This window comes from Vipera berus (genome assembly GCF_964194415.1).
Source record: "Vipera berus genome assembly, chromosome: 2".
Lineage (NCBI taxonomy): Eukaryota > Metazoa > Chordata > Lepidosauria > Squamata > Viperidae > Vipera > Vipera berus.
Genome location: NC_138203.1, coordinates 206352601 through 206371683, shown reverse-complemented (window position 1 = coordinate 206371683; position 19083 = coordinate 206352601). Strand labels below are relative to the sequence as shown.

The 19083-nt window shown below is 40.6% G+C and overlaps 1 protein-coding gene across 1 annotated transcript in view; it reads left to right on the top strand.

Annotated features, from left to right (window-relative positions):
• MGAT4B (alpha-1,3-mannosyl-glycoprotein 4-beta-N-acetylglucosaminyltransferase B) overlaps positions 1-19083 on the top strand; it is a 111315-nt gene that overhangs the window by 87276 nt on the left and 4956 nt on the right. The window contains exons 10-13 of the mRNA XM_081320992.1: positions 3619-3726; positions 6010-6203; positions 10409-10487; positions 11802-11889. Coding sequence (XP_081177118.1) covers positions 3619-3726; positions 6010-6203; positions 10409-10487; positions 11802-11889 — 469 coding nt within the window. The remainder of the gene's footprint in view (positions 1-3618; positions 3727-6009; positions 6204-10408; positions 10488-11801; positions 11890-19083) is intronic.

The window sequence follows — 19083 nt, the reverse complement described above, 5'->3', positions numbered from 1 at the left end:
AAATATTTGCTGTCAGAAAAAAGTATCTGTTTCTTTTGATCCTGAATTTCTCTGAAGTTAATTTCAGTTATGGCTGTTTGTAGGTTAGTAGTGGATATCATGATATAATTGCATCAACAACATAATGACACAGGCAACAGCATTTTGAAGTCATTGTAGACTGTTACCGATGGTTTCAAGGGATGACTTTGAGTATAATACTGCAAAGAGGGAGAAGATTCTGTCTTGTGTTATCTGTGTTATGCACAGTTTTATACCTTGGATGTCTCTTCTATTATCTGGCTTTGTTCCAGGCTGAAGAGCTCGGTTGCTGTCATTTTTCCTTGTGGAGGGGGTGGAATGGGGCTGCTTCAACCCAATAATCATTTTGATAGCCTATTTTGTACATTTTTTTCCTTTCCTGTAATTATTTTCATATTTTTTATCTTTTCTTCTACAACATACTTTTCCAGTAAATAACCTGTTGTGTAGTGAGTTCTTCGTGCGTACATAACATAACCTTTTCTTAATCTTTTTAGGTGTAGTGAGTAGAACAATTAACATGTATGATCTTGCTATCAGTTTGTATGAGGGCCTTATATTGACAGTTCTATTTTCAATTCTTTCCCTAATGACTAAAAGCCTTGTGTTTTGCTAAGTGCCAGAGATGAGATGTTGCTACATGCTTTTTCTCAGTTACAAAGCCTTGAAAATAGATAGTATTTCAGTGTCATGATATATCCAAGCTCACATATTTTTCTACCGAGTTGTTTTCTTTTATGAAACTTTCCAAGGGCTTCTAAGATTGTCTAAACCATTGTCTATTTAAATATATAATCTACTTCCAACATGGATTTCCAGCTGTCCTTATGTTTATATGAGTAGTTTCTCACACCAATCTTCTGTATTCAGATTTTTCTCTTGTAAATCCTGCTGTTAACATCAAATCAGTAATTTGTAAGATTTATTTCCCTAATGGAAAATATGCCTAACCTGACGTTTTGTGATAAGTGCTTTGTCTTCTGTGGATCTCTGTTGTTGCTTTTGTATGAAAAATAACGTTAGAGTTTACCAACCCATGCTGCTGTCATTACTACTTCCATTACTGCACAAGTAACAATGATAGTAACAAAACACTAGGAGGAAAATAGATCTGCTGTTTATACAGTGTCCCACTTATCCCCGAGTAAGCAAAAGCTATTTGCTTGCAATAGTCAGGAATGTTCTTATGAACAAAGTCTGATTTTTAATTTTCTAAAGTAATGAGAGTAAGATTAGGGGATTTATACAGAACAGAGCTGCAAGGAATGATTTTGCAATCCCAAGTACTGCAGGTTGTATAGACATGGGAGGGCTGTGTATTTTAATCTTGTTGTTATGAACCAAGGTACATTAATACAGGATGCCCTCAGAACTCTAGAATGATAGATTTTAGTGGGTTAACAGGTTTATTCAAGAGGCAAACTCTGTCCAGGACAGAATAGTCTTGTTTCCATTTATGTTGAATAGGGTTCCCTGTCTCCAAGCCTGAAACGTTCATTTTTGACTACAAAAAAAGTGGGTCACTTTTGCAGCCAGCCATAAAGAAGGTTTCCTGTCATGGAATTACAAAACAACCTTTATGGATTCCATAATCCAATCCAAGGCAATATCTTTAGCAGACCCATTTAGACTTTTTTTTTAAAATAGTGTATACACCTTTTGTTCTCAAGTGTTATTTATTAGGTCGGATGGGAAATAAAGGAAAACGAAGAGAGAAAATGGTTGTTCAAGACTACATTTTCATGTAGTAGCAGTGAGTCTGAACACAGCAGACATGTAAATTAATTTATGATTTGATCATTTCAGATTATACCAGTGTTGCTGGATGAAAAAGCAGCCTTCTTTTCTTCCACCCCAAATATAACAGTTGGTCTTCCATTTTTGAAAATAATCCAAGTCCAAACTATTGGCATATTTTAATGAAATGTTCAGCCGCTTGGTATTTGAGGGAAAATTCAAAACAAAAAGAACTTAATTCAACTTCAAACTGAATAGTTCTGGCACCAACCACCTACAAACCAACCCTGGATAGTACACAGTAAAACCAATCGAATAAAAATATAATGATTAGGAAAAAAAATAATAGAAATAAACAACAACAACCAATGTTAGATCTGGCTAACCCAACCAGCCACAATTCAGCAGGGGCCACAGGCATTCCAACCCAAGGCATGAGAGAACAACCAGGTCTTTAAGGCTTTCCAGAATGCCATCCAGATAGCTGAAGGAGTGTCACTAAACAGGGCAGGCACTGAGACAGAGAAGGCACACTTTCAAGATCCTAATAGATTACATTGTCTATATTTGAAAGGACCCAGAGCACTCTAACTGTGTTGGATTGAATTAGTCTGGCTGATACCACAGGAGATAAGCTACCCCCCAGATAATCAGGCCCTGTGCCATGAAGTGCTTTATGGGTCACAATGAACACCTTGAATCACACCTGGAAGCCGATTGACAACCAGTGCAGTTTGAAAGAGAGGCGTCACATTGGCATACTAAGTCATGCCCATCACTACCCATGTCACGGCATTCTGGACCAGTTGAAGCTTTCCAATGGTCTTCAAGGGCAGCCCCATGTAGAGCACATTGTAATAGTTGAGCTAGGACTTGAATGAACGGCCTCCCAATCTGGAAAAGAGTACAATGGGTGCACTAGATGCAGCTGTGAAAAGGTGCACAGCTTCATGGACACAGCCACTACTTGCTCTTCAGCAGGAACTGTAAATCCAGAAATAATCCCAGACTGTGTATCATCACAAGAAAGTTTGGATTTCTTAAATGGGGCAAATGGAGAATATGTCAAAGGATTATTTTCAAAATAAGCAAGAAAAAAGGGAGGAAAGATAATTAACCTTTTTAAACTGCTACTTAATAATCCCAAAATTAATAACAGATTTTTGGGACTCTCTATACCAGCTAAACGGTTACAGATGTCAAAGATTTTCTGTTTCCACTATTCATCTTCTAACAACCCTGACAATTTTTTCCGTTGAAAATTAACAATAAATTCTTCTTTAATGTCCATATCAGAAATCAGAAGTGAATCAACAAGTTAAGAGCTTTATAGAAACCTGCCTGAACTGAAAAACTGTGTATGTATTTATGTGCATTTTAACACTAAAATAATATTTTAGTATTAAAATATCCAAATTTTATGGTAGTGTTTAAAAAGGGATTTCTATGGAATTTTCATTTTTAACTGCAATTCAACTGGGTCAGTTCACCTCAGTCCATACAGCTGTTAAAAACAGCTACTAATGGAGAAAGCAGGTTAGATGAATAGTTGAGGTCTATGTGGAACAACCAACCATCTGGATCCCAATGAAGATAGACCTAACCATTTGAATTTAGCAAGGCATTTTCTAAGAGACTCATTTTTTTGGCAATATACATGTGTTCATAATATTTCACCACACTTGGAGTGAAGGAGGACTGGTTTGTCATGAATCTGTATGCTTGGAATGCAAGATGGGGAGAGCAGCGGTGAACTAAATGAAAGTAGCAAAACTAACCTATTTTCCATTCTGTGCTTCGCTTTTCAAAACTGAAAGATTAAATGTTTAGTTCCCGCTGTGTTTTTCTTTTTCTCCCCAGAAACATTGTGATAGACAGAAGGCAAACCTAAGAATCCGCTTCAAGCCTTCGCTCTTCCAACATGTAGGAACCCATTCCTCTTTGGCTGGTAAAATACAAAAATTGAAAGTGAGTAGAGAACATCACGGTTATGGAAATGAGGGAGGGGAGAAGGGGGGATCGAGAGGAGCAAGTGGCACAAACATGGTTGTTGCTTTATGTTAACTATTCAATTATACAAGTAGTATACATAGTCCTCATTTAATGATTGCCTCATATAGCAACCGTTTGGAAATGACAGTAAATGAAAAAGCAACTTTACAATCAATCCTCCCACTTATGACCTTTGCAGGTCTGTAAAGCAAAGGAAAGTTGAAGTACAATTAGTTTCACTTAGCAGCCACTTTACTTAACAATCAGGTTGCTAATCCCAGTTGCAACTAAATGAGATTGCTAAATGAGAACTACCTAAAGGCTTTTATTCCCTGAATTGCTGAAAGTGGCTGAGGTGGAGTAAAAAAAGATAGTAGAATGCATGAAGACAACCAAAATCTGGCTGATTCTGACCAGTTGTGCTTCGGACTAGCACAACTAGTAGACTTGCAGTACTTTTTTTCCCTCTGAGCTTAAATTTCACCAAATCTGGATTCCATCGAGGAATCTTGTAATGCTGCACATCTTGGATGTCGAGGAATGGAGCCAATTTCAAGATGGATGGGGGGAGGAAAATGTTTTGAAAGTAAAAATAGCTTCCTAGAGGGCAGGAAACTACCACATGTGTGAGTTGGGTGGCCATATAAATGTGTTTAATAATAAATAAAAATTACTTGTGAACCTGTATTAGGGGATATGTATATCCACACGCATGCACAGCTTAGATGTACCTTAACAGATTAATGTGTAAAATGCAATGGGTTTTGAATGTGTGAAGCAGTTTGGGAAAAACAGGTGCTGCCTGATTCAGATCTCTTTCCTGGGGAGTAAAGGCCACCTGTGCAATTCTGCAAAGAGGAAGGAGATGCTTCAGTGATAGAATATGGAGCAAACTGTAAATGGTTCTGAAAGAAAAAAAGAGGCATCTGGTCAAGAGGCAAGAAAATTGGAGCTTATCCACTGATGAAAAGAGAAAGAAACTAGGATAAATTAATTAGCAATGTATTCTGCCATTTGTCAGAGCTTTAACACTACAGAATAAAGTTTGAAAGTAAAGCTGGAGAGAGGAGGAAGGGTTCTAATATACAAATAGTCCTCAACTTGCAACTGATTATTTAATGACCATTTGAAGTTACGACAGACTTCAAAAAAGCTACTTAAGACCTATGCTTGAAGTTATACTTGCTGCCTCTGCCACCACACCACACACAAACACACACACACACACACACACACACACACACCAGTTACATTATTGTGTTTTGGGCGCTTGGAAACCAGCTTGTATTTACAACCACTTGCAGTGTTCCATGGTCCTGTGACCATGATTTGTTTGTTTTTTTGCTGGTCTCTGGCAAAAAACGCCCATTTGTGAGATTGGATTTGCTTAAGAACCACAATGACTTGCTTTATGACCATCACAAAAACAGATGTAAAATTGAATTGATCACATGACTGCAGTGACTTATGACTGAAGTTCTGGACTCTATTGTGGTAATAAGTTGAGAACTCCCTGAGTTAGGCTGAACATTTTATGCATACCTGAATTTGGGAAGTTCTGTGAGTGCTGCTTCTTCCTTTCATATTGTATAGTGATTTAATTAGATGAAGGGATAGTTATTTTAGTTCAATTTATATATATTTTTTCCTAAAAATTTAGTTCACATAATAAGAATTAAAAGAAAATATAATGGTAAATATCCACTGAAATTCTCCCTTCTCCTTTAATAGTGGAAGCTCTGTGCCTGTGGGAAAAGGAACAGTTCAACATTCTTTCATTTGTTAATAATGTTTAGGATTTCTACCAACCCAATTCCATGTTACATCAAAAGTGTTTTTAAGCTGTCTTGTTGGTGCCTTTTTTTCAAGATTATGATGACGAAAGGAAAAAAGGGACAGTCTTCATGAGACAGAAGATGGCAGAAATTAACCCTTTGTGCAGGGATAGGTATCAGTAGTGATATGCAGAGAGAAAGACATGAGTTGGTGATAGATTGGCCATGTAGAGCAAAGGAGGAGGAAAACTAAAAGACAAAGGCTTTGTGCCTGACCAACAGGGTGGATATTGATTTTATCAAAAGAAAAAATGAACATACAGTATAAAGTCATAAAGATTTGGGAGGGGGGAAAATGTTAAATGTGTCCCTTAAAATCCTTTCAGAGCATCAGGTGGGCGATATTTTCCACAGATGTGTAATATAAAAAGGGTATGTTCCTCAAGGAAATCATTTCAGTTTTCCTTTTATCTTGTATATTGAGGACAAAGATTTTGGAAAACAGTCTCTTCGCAAAGAGCACGTGAACCCTCCTGCAGAAGTGAGCACGAGCCTAAAGACCTACCAGCACTTCTCCTTGGAGAAAGCGTACCTGAGAGAAGACTTTTTCTGGGCGTTTACTCCCACAGCGGGTGACTTTGTACGCTTTCGCTTCTTTAAGCCGCTCCGTATTGAACGGTAAGCTTCAACAGCTTTGGGAAGCAAGGAACAGGAAAGTTTAGCTTGTGGTCGAAAGTCCCTTGATCTTCTGGTGAAAGACAGTTCATCTGCAAAGCAGATTGCATGCCCTTCAGTTTCTTCCCAGTATACTCCAAGTGTTGCCTTTTTGTTTTTGAGTCTTTCTGCACCACCTGAAAGACAGAACAATCTTAAGGTACATGACAGAATTGTTGGCCAGCTCATAGTTACAGCAGAAGTTCTGCATATGAACTTGTTGGTGGTGCCCATATCACTTTGGCTTTCCATTCTCCAACCTTGCTGCTTGGTGTATTTTTTTTCTTTTATCTGAAAGCAGTAGTTGCTACTTGAAACTAAGGAGCCTTGATTAGAGTCTTTTTATCTTGCATATATTTTCTCACAATTAGATTACATCTGAGATGAGTTATTTTCCACGTACTGATACTGCTAAAACTGTATAGAGAAGCAGCTATTATAGTCTTAGGCTCCCAGGTTATGGCGGAATGCTGTGCCTACAGTCTCTAACACAACCTTTGGAGTTAGTGAGTGTTGCAGTCCAACACATCTGGAGATTTCCAAGATGGATAAAGTTGCCCTAGTGCTTCTGGAAGATATAACAATGAGATATAATGAGAGAGAGAAGCTTAGCGTTAGATGAGTCTGGCTCTTGAGACCCCAAAATAACTGTATGTGAAGTTCTACAATCTTAATCCAGCATGATCAGGAGCCTCTGGGCAGTCACAGACCTGCAATAGGAGGAAGGGCTCAAGATGTCGCAAGGAATGTTTTAGGTTTGCAAGCATGTACTATTTCAAAGAAGTTATAATTGTTTTTGGTTCAGCCACAACACAATGAAGCCTTTCTTCTCCTTCACCTTGTTGGAGGACTTCATGAATGCTTTTTCCTTTCCTGTGTGCCTAATTCAACATTAAATTTATTTTCAATCCCTCAGTCTGAATTTTGGCAAGTACTCATAACAGATGGGGCCTTAGTGGCATCTATGCTAAGCAGTACCATCCCTAGGGAGACTTGTCTAAACTATAGATTACAATTGTGGCTTCAGAAAGCAAATAATGTTTATTTATTTATTATATTTTCCAAAAGACTCGTAGCATTGCACAATTAAAATCAGGACACACAATAATAACTCAAAAATGAACATAGTAAATCAACCAATAACATTAAATATTAATAATAACATTAAAACAAATGTGAATAGTATCCAAAGACTCAGTGCCAACCCTCAAATGTTCTTTTAAAATAGTTCTGCTTTCAAAGCCTGCTGAAGCCTACAAGCAAAGGAACTATCCAAATCTCTGGAGAGAATCTCTATTTTGAAGGGTGATGTTGTCACAGAAAAGCACAAATTTCTCACTGAATCTCCCATGAGCAAGAACTTACAGTCAGGTCTCCTAGGTCGACAAGCACACTGGATTGTTAGGAGCTGTTTGAAGTAGATGGTCAAGCAGAATACAAAGCAATGTAGACTTTGTAGATCAACACCAGCAGTTTGAATTGTATCCAGGAGGCTATTCACAAGGAATGCAGTGTCCGCAACACAGATGTTATGAGTAACACACAGGCTAATATTTTGTGCCAATGGTGATTATTAAATAATCTTTAGAGACTTCTCCATGTAGTGTGCACTGCGCTAATCTTTCCAGGAGAAGGCAAGGGCCTGAGTCACCTTCTCCAGCTACAGGGTACATTAGTTAAAGCTGGGCAAAGATTCCACCTGCCTATCAAACAGCAGCTGTGAATCTAAGGCAGACATGTCAAACTCGCGACATCACGTGACGTCGCGCAACGTATCGGGACGGTTTTGCCATTGCCGGCAATGGGGTGGGTGTGGCTTCTGGATGACGCATCCAGCCCACAGGCCGGCAGTTTGACACCCCTGATCTAAGGGGACCCTAAATCATGTACCTGCTCCTTCAGGGTGAATGCTACCTGAACCAGAGTTATCACTGGAGTAAAGTACATCTGGAAAAACTCAATCTTGCTGGGATTCAGCTTCAACTTGCTTCTTTCCGTTCAAAGAAAGAGAGAAAGATGAATTGCGCATGAATGGAAGTAATTAATAGGAAGTTTGGAAACTGTACGGTGGTTTTTATTATACAGCCAGTTTCAGGAAGAGTTTGTGATGGGATGCATTAGTTCCTCCTTCAAGGAGGACAATACCATCCTCTCCCAGGCCATGTTGCAAGACTTTACTTCTATAATCTCCATAGATGCTGCAGAATCAAGACCTAAATGAATTTGAACAACCTTACTTCCAAAATGTTGCCCAGAATTCTCACTGAAGCATATGCACAGATACTACTTTTTTTGGGGGGGGAGGGGAAACGGAAAGGAATGAAAGCATTCTAAACAAGGATTCTGGTCCACAGTCCACCAACTTAATAAAGGTGGATAATTAGAAACATCCCACCACCCTTATCACTAGGATCCATTCTTATGACCTATGCAAGATTCAAGGAAGCAAGTACCTTTTAGGAAACCAGGAAGTAAAGTAGCAGAATTACTGTTAGGCTCCCCATTTGTGTAGAGGCATTACTTTGTTCTACCTTTTTTCGCTTCTTAGGTTATAAAATTACTGCCTTTTATTAAGTTTTTTCTAGCATTAGGATTTTCTTTAATTTTGTTACACAAACTGGCCTTCTATGAAAGAATAGTGGAGTAGCAATTAATGTTGCTTCATTCCATACAGAGATATTTCCTGGGGTTTTTTTCCTGCAGATGTCTTACAAGTGTTGTCCTCTTGAAAATGTTAGCATAGTTGAGGTCAGTAGGGTGCAGATTCAAGTGTTATCTGCAGATTTAAAAAAAATTACCAAGGACACAGTTTGAAAAGGACAGATATCCCTCAAGAAAGATATTTTGCCAGACATTAAATGATTGAGATATTCTTTTTGCTTAAGTTCAATGTTAGCATCATATTTTTCACCTATCTTAGGACTGAGAGCCTGTCTGGTGGTTTGGTTAAAGTATTAGAGGAGAACTAGACAGACTGTCTCTTAGGCACAGAAGCTGGCTTTGGGCAAGTTGCTGTCTCTCAGCCCTGAGAAATCATAAAACATCTACCAAACAACATTGGTCCAATATGTACACTATGGCCCATAACCTTCTATGAAAAGGCCTTGATCCTTCAGTGGATTGGATGATGATGATGTTTTGATCCTGATGATGATTGTGATGTTGATCATGATAACAATAGCAATATCACTTAGACTTATATGCCGCTTCATAGTGCTTTACAGCCCTCTCTAAGCAGTTTAGAGAATCAGCATATTGCCTCCAACAATCTGGGTCCTCATTTTACCGACCTCAGAAGGTTGCAAGGCTGGTCAGGATTAAACTCCTGGCTGTGGGCAGAGTTAGCCTGCAAAACTATATTCATATGCAAATTCTTCAAAAGAATTGTGCACTTATAGAGACAGCTGCCAGCAGATGGAAGGCAGCTATGTGAGCTTGGAGTAAATTACAGCTTCTTTATTGATTCAAAGAGAAGTACTTTGTGCATGCTCCTGCATTTGCAAAAGCATTTCTTTCAAAGAATTTGCACTACAGTGGTATATATTTCTGCAAATGATAGTCAATATCTTTTCTCTTCCCCCCCCCCCCCGCCTTGGCCTAATTCCATTATGTTTAGGACATCTCAGTTCTTTTGTCTGATGTGCATTGCTTCTTTCTCTGCTATCTTTGCCTGCAGCTTAAATTATATCTTCAGGAACTATAGGAACAATATTAATGTCGTGTCTAGAAATCCATTTGTTTACATTTCTCTGAATTAAATTTCTCTCTAAAGAAGTTTTAAATAAAAAAAATAGGAACAACTTCCCTTTGTGGCCTTTTTCTTCCCAATGTACTCCTGCATTCAGAAGGTATTTCCAGTAATGTCTGTTTCTCCAGTTTCGGATTAAAACTCTAGTTGAAAAGGTCACTTTCATCATGAAAATGGATATTTGTGCTTCTTACTGCTAATAGATCCTTTCAAATGCAGTAGAGTGCTTAATTTGTGAGAATGGGCAAACAGTTGATCTGTAACTGGTAGCATGTTTGCTTATACAATATAGTACTTTTCTTTCTCAAAAATACTTCACGGAGATGGTTATTATTGAGTTCAGCCAAAGTCATTGGTGAGGTGAATTTTATGTTTTACCACTGTGGGAGCTCTGCAATCATTATTGATTCCTTTTATGCAGGTTTTTCTTCCGTAGTGGCAACATTGAACACCCTGAAGACAAACTATTCAACACAACAGTAGAAGTCTTGCCATTTGATGTAAGTTTGCTGAGTATATTGTGGTTAATTATAATTATTAGATTTTTATTTTGCCTTTTTATATATTTTTGTCAACGCAAGGCAGCAAGTGTTCCCAGTGCCCCTTTCTCCTCCTATTTTCCTCACAATGACAACCCTGCAAGATAGGTTGGGTTGAAAGAATGATTGGGCCAACGATGGCTTTTAGGCCTCACTCCTGAGGCCTGCCTAGAATTTAGATGATCTTCTGGTTCCAGGCCAGCACTTTCATCACAACACCAAAATAGCTCCATGATGGAACTCTGAAACTATTCTTCTTCAAAAGTTTCTGAAGCTCAGTTGCTGGTTCTAGTTTTGGTTTACTCATTATCCCTTTTAGGAACTAAGAATGGTTTTTCTAAAGTGCAATATTCCAATATTTATGATTCCCTAAGATTAAGTGGTAGCTGTTGGAATCCATAGTTATTACAGGTAAGCCTTTGACTTATGACTGTAATGGAGCCTGACATTATACGATCATCAGTCATAAAGGTCATAAAGTGGGCGTCACGTGACCAATTTGATTGGACAACTTTTTTTGCATCAGTCTTTAAGCAAATCACCATGGTCATTAAGCAGATCCATGATCATTAAACGAGCCTGTTGTTGTTTCCTATGGGGGATTTTTGCCAAAAAAGTAAATGCCAGTTTTTGACAAGCACAATGTAAATTGTGTTCATGTGACTGCAGAAGGCTGCAAATGGGCATAAATGCAGACTGCCTGTCACTGCCCCAAATGCAGTCACATGACGGTAGGGAGGGCCCAGCCATTGGAACTTCAGAATTGGGTTGTAACTACCTCAGGGGAGGGTACCTCATGACTTCAAGTGGTCAATTAGCAACCCATCATACGTCAGAGACTACATGTACCTGTATTAGAATGTTGGAGGCATCATAGATTGTTAGGAGTGTAAGACACATTATTATTATGTAGCCAGTTATCTATCTGGGATCGCAAAGTCTAATCAGAATCTAAATTCCAACATCCTGAGATTACTTTGCAAACCTCAAAGCAAGTTCTGCTTCATTATTCTCAATGTAAAATGCATAGCCTATAACAGAGAAAAGGGTTTTCGTGTCTGATCCTTATTCAGTACCCTTCAGTAGTCTTTTATGAGTCCTTGAAAGGCATAAAAAGTTTTACTGGCACTCACTGTTAGAATAATGCTCTCTTTCTCTAAGGGCATAAGTATTGCCTGGTGATTTATTGTCATAGCATTTCACACTGTATACACAGCAGGCTACCTAAATCCTTATAGCTGCCTTTTTGCAAAGATTGTCTGTTTCCCTGAACAGAGTCTGCAGTCAGATAAAGAAGCTCTGCAGGAGGGAAGAGCAACAGCATTCAAGTACCACAGGACGTCTGATGGCTACATACAGATAGGTAAATTGCTGGTTCAAGTCCAACAATACCCTGCCAACTGTAGATGGTTATGTTGCTCTTCGTATAATGCAAACACAGAGTGTGATGGCCAGGAAGAGGTAGGATAAGCTTCTTCTGAATTCATTAGCATTTGTCATTAATTGCCCTGCCATTTAGAGTGAGAAAAAGTGAATTTATTATCGGTATTGAGTATATTGCCCCATCTAATGATTCTGAGTACCTCACAGTAAAACACAAACTATAAGCCCTTGCAACACTCCTAAGCATGTACTTTGGTATCCATCTAATAATAAGCTACCTTACTGCCGAGTTTCTAATAATCTAATATTTACAACAAGCTCGACAACTCATGGACATTAAGAGAAGAGAAAGTATGCCACAACTGTTAAAAATGGCCCCTAGAAGTCTGGTAAAAGAGTTCCGTTTTAATAGTCTTTCTAAAAGATATCCAATGTGAGGGCAGTGCAAACCCCAGAAATCTTAATCCTGAGAGTCCCACACCTGTCACTTCCTGGTGGGCAAATGAAAGTGGGCAGATTCAACTGAAATGAAACAATCTGGGAGATATCTGGGAACATGCCACATGGAGCTTTTTAAGTAAAAGCCAGTGCTTTTTATCCTTCTTTGAAATCTTTTGGCAGCCAATGCAGCAACTGCAAAATTAACTCTCATGTTTCGAGTGGTGTTTACAAATAATTTTCAAAGAAACCCAAGTGAATTATATTGCAGTAATTGTACATCGACATGATGAGCATGTGAGTATGTTCACCATCTCCCACTCCAGGAAAGGTCACAACTGGAACACCAGCCAAATTGGGTTAGGTTTCTCATGACCACCAGTCCACCAGTAGATCAAGGAGGAATTGTGAGCCCAGAAGAACTTTCAGATCGTGAACTTTAGAGAAAGTCATTAGCCATTTTAGGAGAAGAAAAGGAGATCAACGTTTTTTCAACAGCCATTTGCTAGTATTTAAGCTTGCTTCTTCCACTCCAGTCTTTCACAATCTCTAAATCCCTGGTGAAGATTCATCAGTCCTTCTAGTTCATCCTGCAATGGAGATTATAATTGGGTGTTATCAGCATGTTGATACTACTTCACCTCAAACTAGCACATGATCTGTCCCAATGTTTTCATATATGAGTCATAAAGCATGCATGAGACAGCTGAACCTTGTGGCACTCCAGACAAGAGGAATCAAGTGCTTAGCCACTCATCCCTTCATGATACCAACTGGAACTTTCCATGAGGAAGGAGCAGATCCACTGTAAAATAGTGCTTCTCTTCCAGGTTGTTCAGAAATATACCATTAACATGACTGAGAGGATAAACAAGACCAAGAAGACTGTATTTGCCTCATTCAGGTCCTGATAAATATGCACTAGAGTGACCGATGCAGTTTCCATCCAATACTCATAGCTGAATCCTACTCAGAAGAGATCGATTAATTGGCTTCATCTAGAAGCCTCTTTAACAAGCATCACACCAACATCCCCAAAGCATTTCCTAAAAAAGGGAAGATTACAGACCGGGCAGAGGAATCTCAGAAACATAAATTGAGAGATGGTTCCTCCAGGAGAGAATGCACCACTGCTTCTTTTAAAGCAGTGAATACCATCTCCACACCTAAAAAACAATTCATCACTTCATGAATCTGTCTCTTCCCCCCCCCCCCCGAGTGTGGCAAGAACCCAGTTAGAAAAGAGGCTGAGCTTAAATTACAGCATACCCTAACCCCTTTTATTTGTTAAAATCCAGAAGCTCAAATGAATCCCAAATGACCTTTAATATGCTACCCCAGATACCTCACTGAACTTCAGACTCAGTAAATTAATCAGCAAAATGTTCTGGAGACGTGTCATACAGCCTGCAGGCTACTCTTATCCTTGTCCTTCCCTTAGAGGGAAAAGGACACCAACAGAGCTGCTGTACAACATTCTAACAGTGCAGTAAATGTAGGAAAATAATGACACTTCATTTTTATCAACACAGAATAGGTGACAACCTGGGGTTATATGTTTGCTCAGTTTTATTCACCTTTGGACTTATGCCATGGCAATTAACTATCACTTCTGCCATATATCGTTGTGCTCCCTGCATTCAACAGACAGAGTCTGCTTAGATGCAGTCTCATCCAGCACCCTCAGAAGCTCCATAGTCTGTAAGTCATCAAGCACCTGCTCAAAACCAGTAAGATCCATTAAACATTTGGGGTGGGCTATCCCAATCAATCACCTCTCCTTGTGGAGGTCACAGGTAATACTAAGCCTCATGCTCATTTGTAATAGGACAATGGTAGACAAGTAATCAGAATAACCTTCATTTTGAGATCACATGCCAACTGCTCCAAAGAAAACCCTAGATCTGAATAATGACCATTTTGTGTGCATTGTTTGAGATCACTTGAGACAAGCCTATGGTTGCCATGGTGGCCATCAGTTCCTGCATTCCCCTCAAACTACCCTCACTCCATTGCATGGTAGTTGAAATCCCTCAGAGCCAACAGCTGTGATTCTCTACCAATACCCAAGTAATGAGATCTAGGAGTTCAAAAGTGGACATCAACTGTTATTTACTTCCTGGGTTTTGATATTTTATTTTGAGAATTAATTTTGAGTTCTTGGATTGGACTACTAATACTCCAAAGAGTCTTTTTTTGGCTACAACCCCTGAATCTAAGTACTTAAAGGTCTGGGTAGAAAAAAACTACGTATAGCAGGTTTTCTACATTTTTAGGGAGTCCAATGTTTGCTTTTGATTACTCACTACTGTGTTTCCCCCAAAATAAGACCTGGTCTTTTTTCTTTTTTCTTTTTTTTTGCCTCCAAAAGAGGGGGAATGTCTTTTCCACGGTCTCACCTCTTGGCGGCACTAACAGCCCGACCCAGCTGACCCACTTCTTCTGTCATCGCTTGCTTGTGTCACCCCCGGCCTTCATTTCGCTATCAGAGGCCTTCAAGAAAGCCTCGACAGCCAAGAACCAAGCTCCAGGTGGATGCAGTCATCACCCCCAGCCTCCATTTTGCCATCCAGGGGGCGCCACGCACATCAATCCAGAGCTCGGTTCTTGGCTGCAGAGACCTTTCAATGTACATTCCAACCTCATACTTTATTGACCAAGTGTGATTAGACACACAGGGAATTTGTTTCCCTTGCAAAAATTCTCAACATACATGCAAAGCAGCAGAGTAATAATAATCATGTCGCTCCTTCCGACGCGATCTGAAGACTTATTTGTTCGAACAAGCCGGCCTGGCCTGATGGGGGATGGGTTGGGATTTTATTGTTGTTTTAAATATATTTACTTATTGTTTTAGCTTGGGCATTTTGTTTAATTCTTTTTTAACTTTTGTATCTTTGTACTTTTATATGTTTGCCCTGTTCACCGCCCTGAGTCCTTCGGGAGAAGGGCAGTATACAAATAAAAATATTATTATTATTATTATTATAATACCAATAAGAGAGGGTAGTAAAGATGGGAAGGATAATAAATAAAAGTTTTAACTTTTGGGCTTAAATTTAATTAATTGTTTTAAATTTATTTCAACTTTTGTATTGTATGGTTTTAATTGCCCTGTAAACCGCCCTGAGTCCTATGGGAATAGGGCGGTATATAAGTCAAATAAATAAATAAATAAATAAATAAAATAATAGTACAGCCATACGACATGGGCAAATATACTTAGACATAAGACAGGACTGTGAGAATTAGGTGTTCAGCAGAGTGATGGCACAAGGGAAAGAACTGTTCCTGTGTCTAGTTGTTTTGGCATACAGGCAATTCCTTACTTGGAAAGTCTCTGACGCCTTCCTTTCCTCTTAAGTCAGGGCTTTTCAACCGGTGGTACACATACCACTGGTGGTACTTCGGCACCTGGCAGGTGGTATGCGTACGACGGGTTGAAAAGCACTGTAAAAAAAAAGTGTAAAAGTGGATGAGGTGAAGTGGCGGCAGCACCGCACAGGCCTGTGGGAGAGTCAGCTGGAGCTGCATGAGGTATCTCTGGGACTCTGCTGAGACCCCAGGATTGGTGTGTGCTGCTCCAGCTGAGTGGCGGCACCCTTGGGGGTGGTAGACAGCCACAAGCAGTCTTAGGGCAGAGTTTCATCTGGAGCTGCGTGAGGTTTGGCTGGGTTCTGCTGGGAGCCCAGGATCAGCATGTGCAGCTACAGCTGATCGGCGGCGGGTCTAGGATCTTTTGCCTCCTACCCTTGGCCACGCCTCCTTCTCCTTGAGCCTCCCTCCTCTGCCCATTTGCCTCCAGCGTTCCTCCTCAGAGCAGCATGTGATTGCCGATAGGTGGTTGCAGGGGCTTTGGGGCGGGGAGGGGGGTGCGGCTCTGCCGTTGAAGTAGGGGCATGGGGGGCGTGTCGGGGTGCTCGTTGGCTATCCCCCAAAGACTCCCTAACTTTAAAACAGCTCTTCGGTGGCAACAGTTACCCAGATGCCTGCAATGCTAACTCCCAAGAAAGAGGAGCTCAGAGGCAGCTGCAAGCAGGGGAGGTGAAGAAAGGAAATCAAGCCTGATTTGACAGGGAGCATAGTAACCCTGCCCCTACTCCATAGAGAGCAGATCTCCATCATCCCCAGCCCGGCAGGGGTCTTCCTGCCGCATTGTTGCAGACAAAGGGGGGCTCCAGTGAGGAGGAGGAAGAGCGTTTAAGCAAGCTTAGCAACTGGAGTGGGGATTCCCCCAAAAAACAAACGTGCTTCGTGGGTAACCTCCCAGCAGAACCAAAGTGACTAAAACCTGCTGCATCCACCCAGCATATGGGGGTGGGGGGAATAAAAACCAAACAGCCCCCACCCGCTGCAAATCCTCAACAGAAATGCTCATGACAACAAAAACCTCAGACAGGAAGAAGAGCGCGGCCAGCCGGGCAGGCAGGTGTCTTGCTCAGCTGTGGCTTGGTGGGGGAAAGGGGGCAACTTCACCCCCCCCCTCAAACGCTGCCCTCTCACGAAAGCAGGATGAAAACTCTGAAAAGCGACAAGGAAAAAAGTTAAAACAGAAGAGTGTCTCACAATGGTTTTCTTCCCCACTTCCTTCTAGCACTTTAAATATGTAAAGACCACAAAAGAAAAAACTTGGACACCCGCCTGCCTGCGCTCATTTGTTTTTTTCTGGGGGGGGGGATCCCCACTCTGGTTGCTAAGCTTGCTTAAACCCTCTTCCTCCTCCTCCTCACCGGAGCCCCCCTTTGTCTGCAACAGTGAGGCAGGAAGACCCCTGCCAGGCCGGGGATGATAGGGATCTTCCCTCTGTGGAGTAGGGACAGGCTTACTATGCTCCCTGTCAGATCAGGTTTGATTTCCTTTCTTTGCCCCCCCCCCCCGCCTCCCCTGCTTGTAGCTACTTCTGAGCCCCTCATTCTTGGGAGTTAGCATTGCCGGCATCTGGGTAACTGTTGCCACTGAAGAGCTGTTTTAAAGTTAGGGAATCTTTGGGGGATAGCCAACTGGAACCGCGACACGCCCCCCCCACATGCCCCCACTTCAACGGCAGAAGCCCCCCAAAGCCTCTGCAATCACCTATTGGCTTCTTTGAATCAACCAGGAGAGAAGAGGAGAGAACAGCACAAAGATTAATGTCAGAGAAACAGGCACAAGTTTCCTATTAAAAGTGTGGTAAGTGGGTGTACAGACAGTCCTCAACCTACAACTACAATTCAGCCCAAAATTTATGTTGCTAAGTGAGAAATTTGTTAAATGAGTTTTGTCCCATTTTATGACTTTTCTTGCCGCATTTGTTAAGTGAATCACTCCAGCTGCTAAATTAGTAACAGAGTTCTTAAGTGAATCTGGTTTCCCCATTGACTTTGCTTGTCAGAAGGTTGCACAAGGGGATTGCATGACCTCAGGATGCTGTGACCATCATAAATATGAATCAGTTGCCAAGCATCTGAATGTAAATCACAAGACCCTGGGGATGCTGCAACGATCCTAAGTGTGAAAAATGGTCATAAGTCACTTTTTTCAGTGCCATTGTTAACTACCTGTATTTTATCACTTTTTTCCTCCTTTTTTTTTTTTGATCGTCAAGTTTTTGACACCTTGCTAGGCAACTGGCGGTACTCGAATATTGTCATATCCTAAAAAGTGGTAGAATTGGTGAAAAGGTTGAAAAGCCCTGCTCTAAGTAAGGAACTAGCTCTATTCTGTGGCTGGAAAATGATCCAAGTCCTGACCAGGCAGCATAAAAGGTGCGGATCTGTTTATACAGGCCTATTAAGAGTAATTCCAACAGGCGCTTTCTCTGCAGACGTCTCTTTGCTATCCCCCTACATCTGCTGTCTCTCTCAACCTCCTTCTCCAACCCCCCTTTAGAGCAACCTTTTTGCTTAGCCAGCATTGCAGGCACTTACAGTCAGGAGCTGTGGCTTACTCATAAAGAGTAAGGAGTCTTTTCACCACCCTCACTATCCGTCTGTTGCCAATTTCAGTGCAGTCCAAGAACTTCAGTGTGTTTGTACAGCCTCCCAATTTGGTCCAAGGCCAAGTCCAGTCCATCCTTTGTGTGAGTCTGTAACTTCTTCACTATCCCATTTCTTTATTACTGTCAATCTGTTTACAGACAAATCTTCCATTTTGAATCATCTTTACTCTCTTCACTTTGTTTTCTCTTAATTGTCTAATATTCCGTATCCTATCAAATAAAACTATGCTCAAACATCACTCAGTTAACAACACAAACTGATGCGGGTTAAAGTATCTAAAAGGATGCCATCTTAACACTCCTTTTTACCACCCTCTTTTCTCTTTGTGTGTGTGTGTGTGTGTGTGTGTGTGTGTGTGCATTTGTGTGCACCCCTGCATGTACCTTTACAAAAGGGCCTTGAGCCTTGAGGAACAAAAGAAGACATGGCAGCAAGTGATTAAGCAGTGCCCTCTACTGGACAACTAGGAAGGTTTTGCAAACATAGCTACCCACCTCTTAGCACTCCTCTGATCAAAGATGTTGCAGTAGACAACATTTGTTGTCTCTTTATTGCCTGCAGCCTTTTTTTGCATTATAGTAGACAATGTTGTCAGACTAACTTTTCTTTCCTTTGCAGGTTCTTTTTACCTCTAGAAATCTGTCATCTGCAAAGGTTCTCTTGAGATATACTGTACTAGAAATTGCAGTCTTTCGGCATTCATAAAGGACACCGTCGTATAGCGCACCTACAAATTTACCTCCACTGCCACAAGTTTG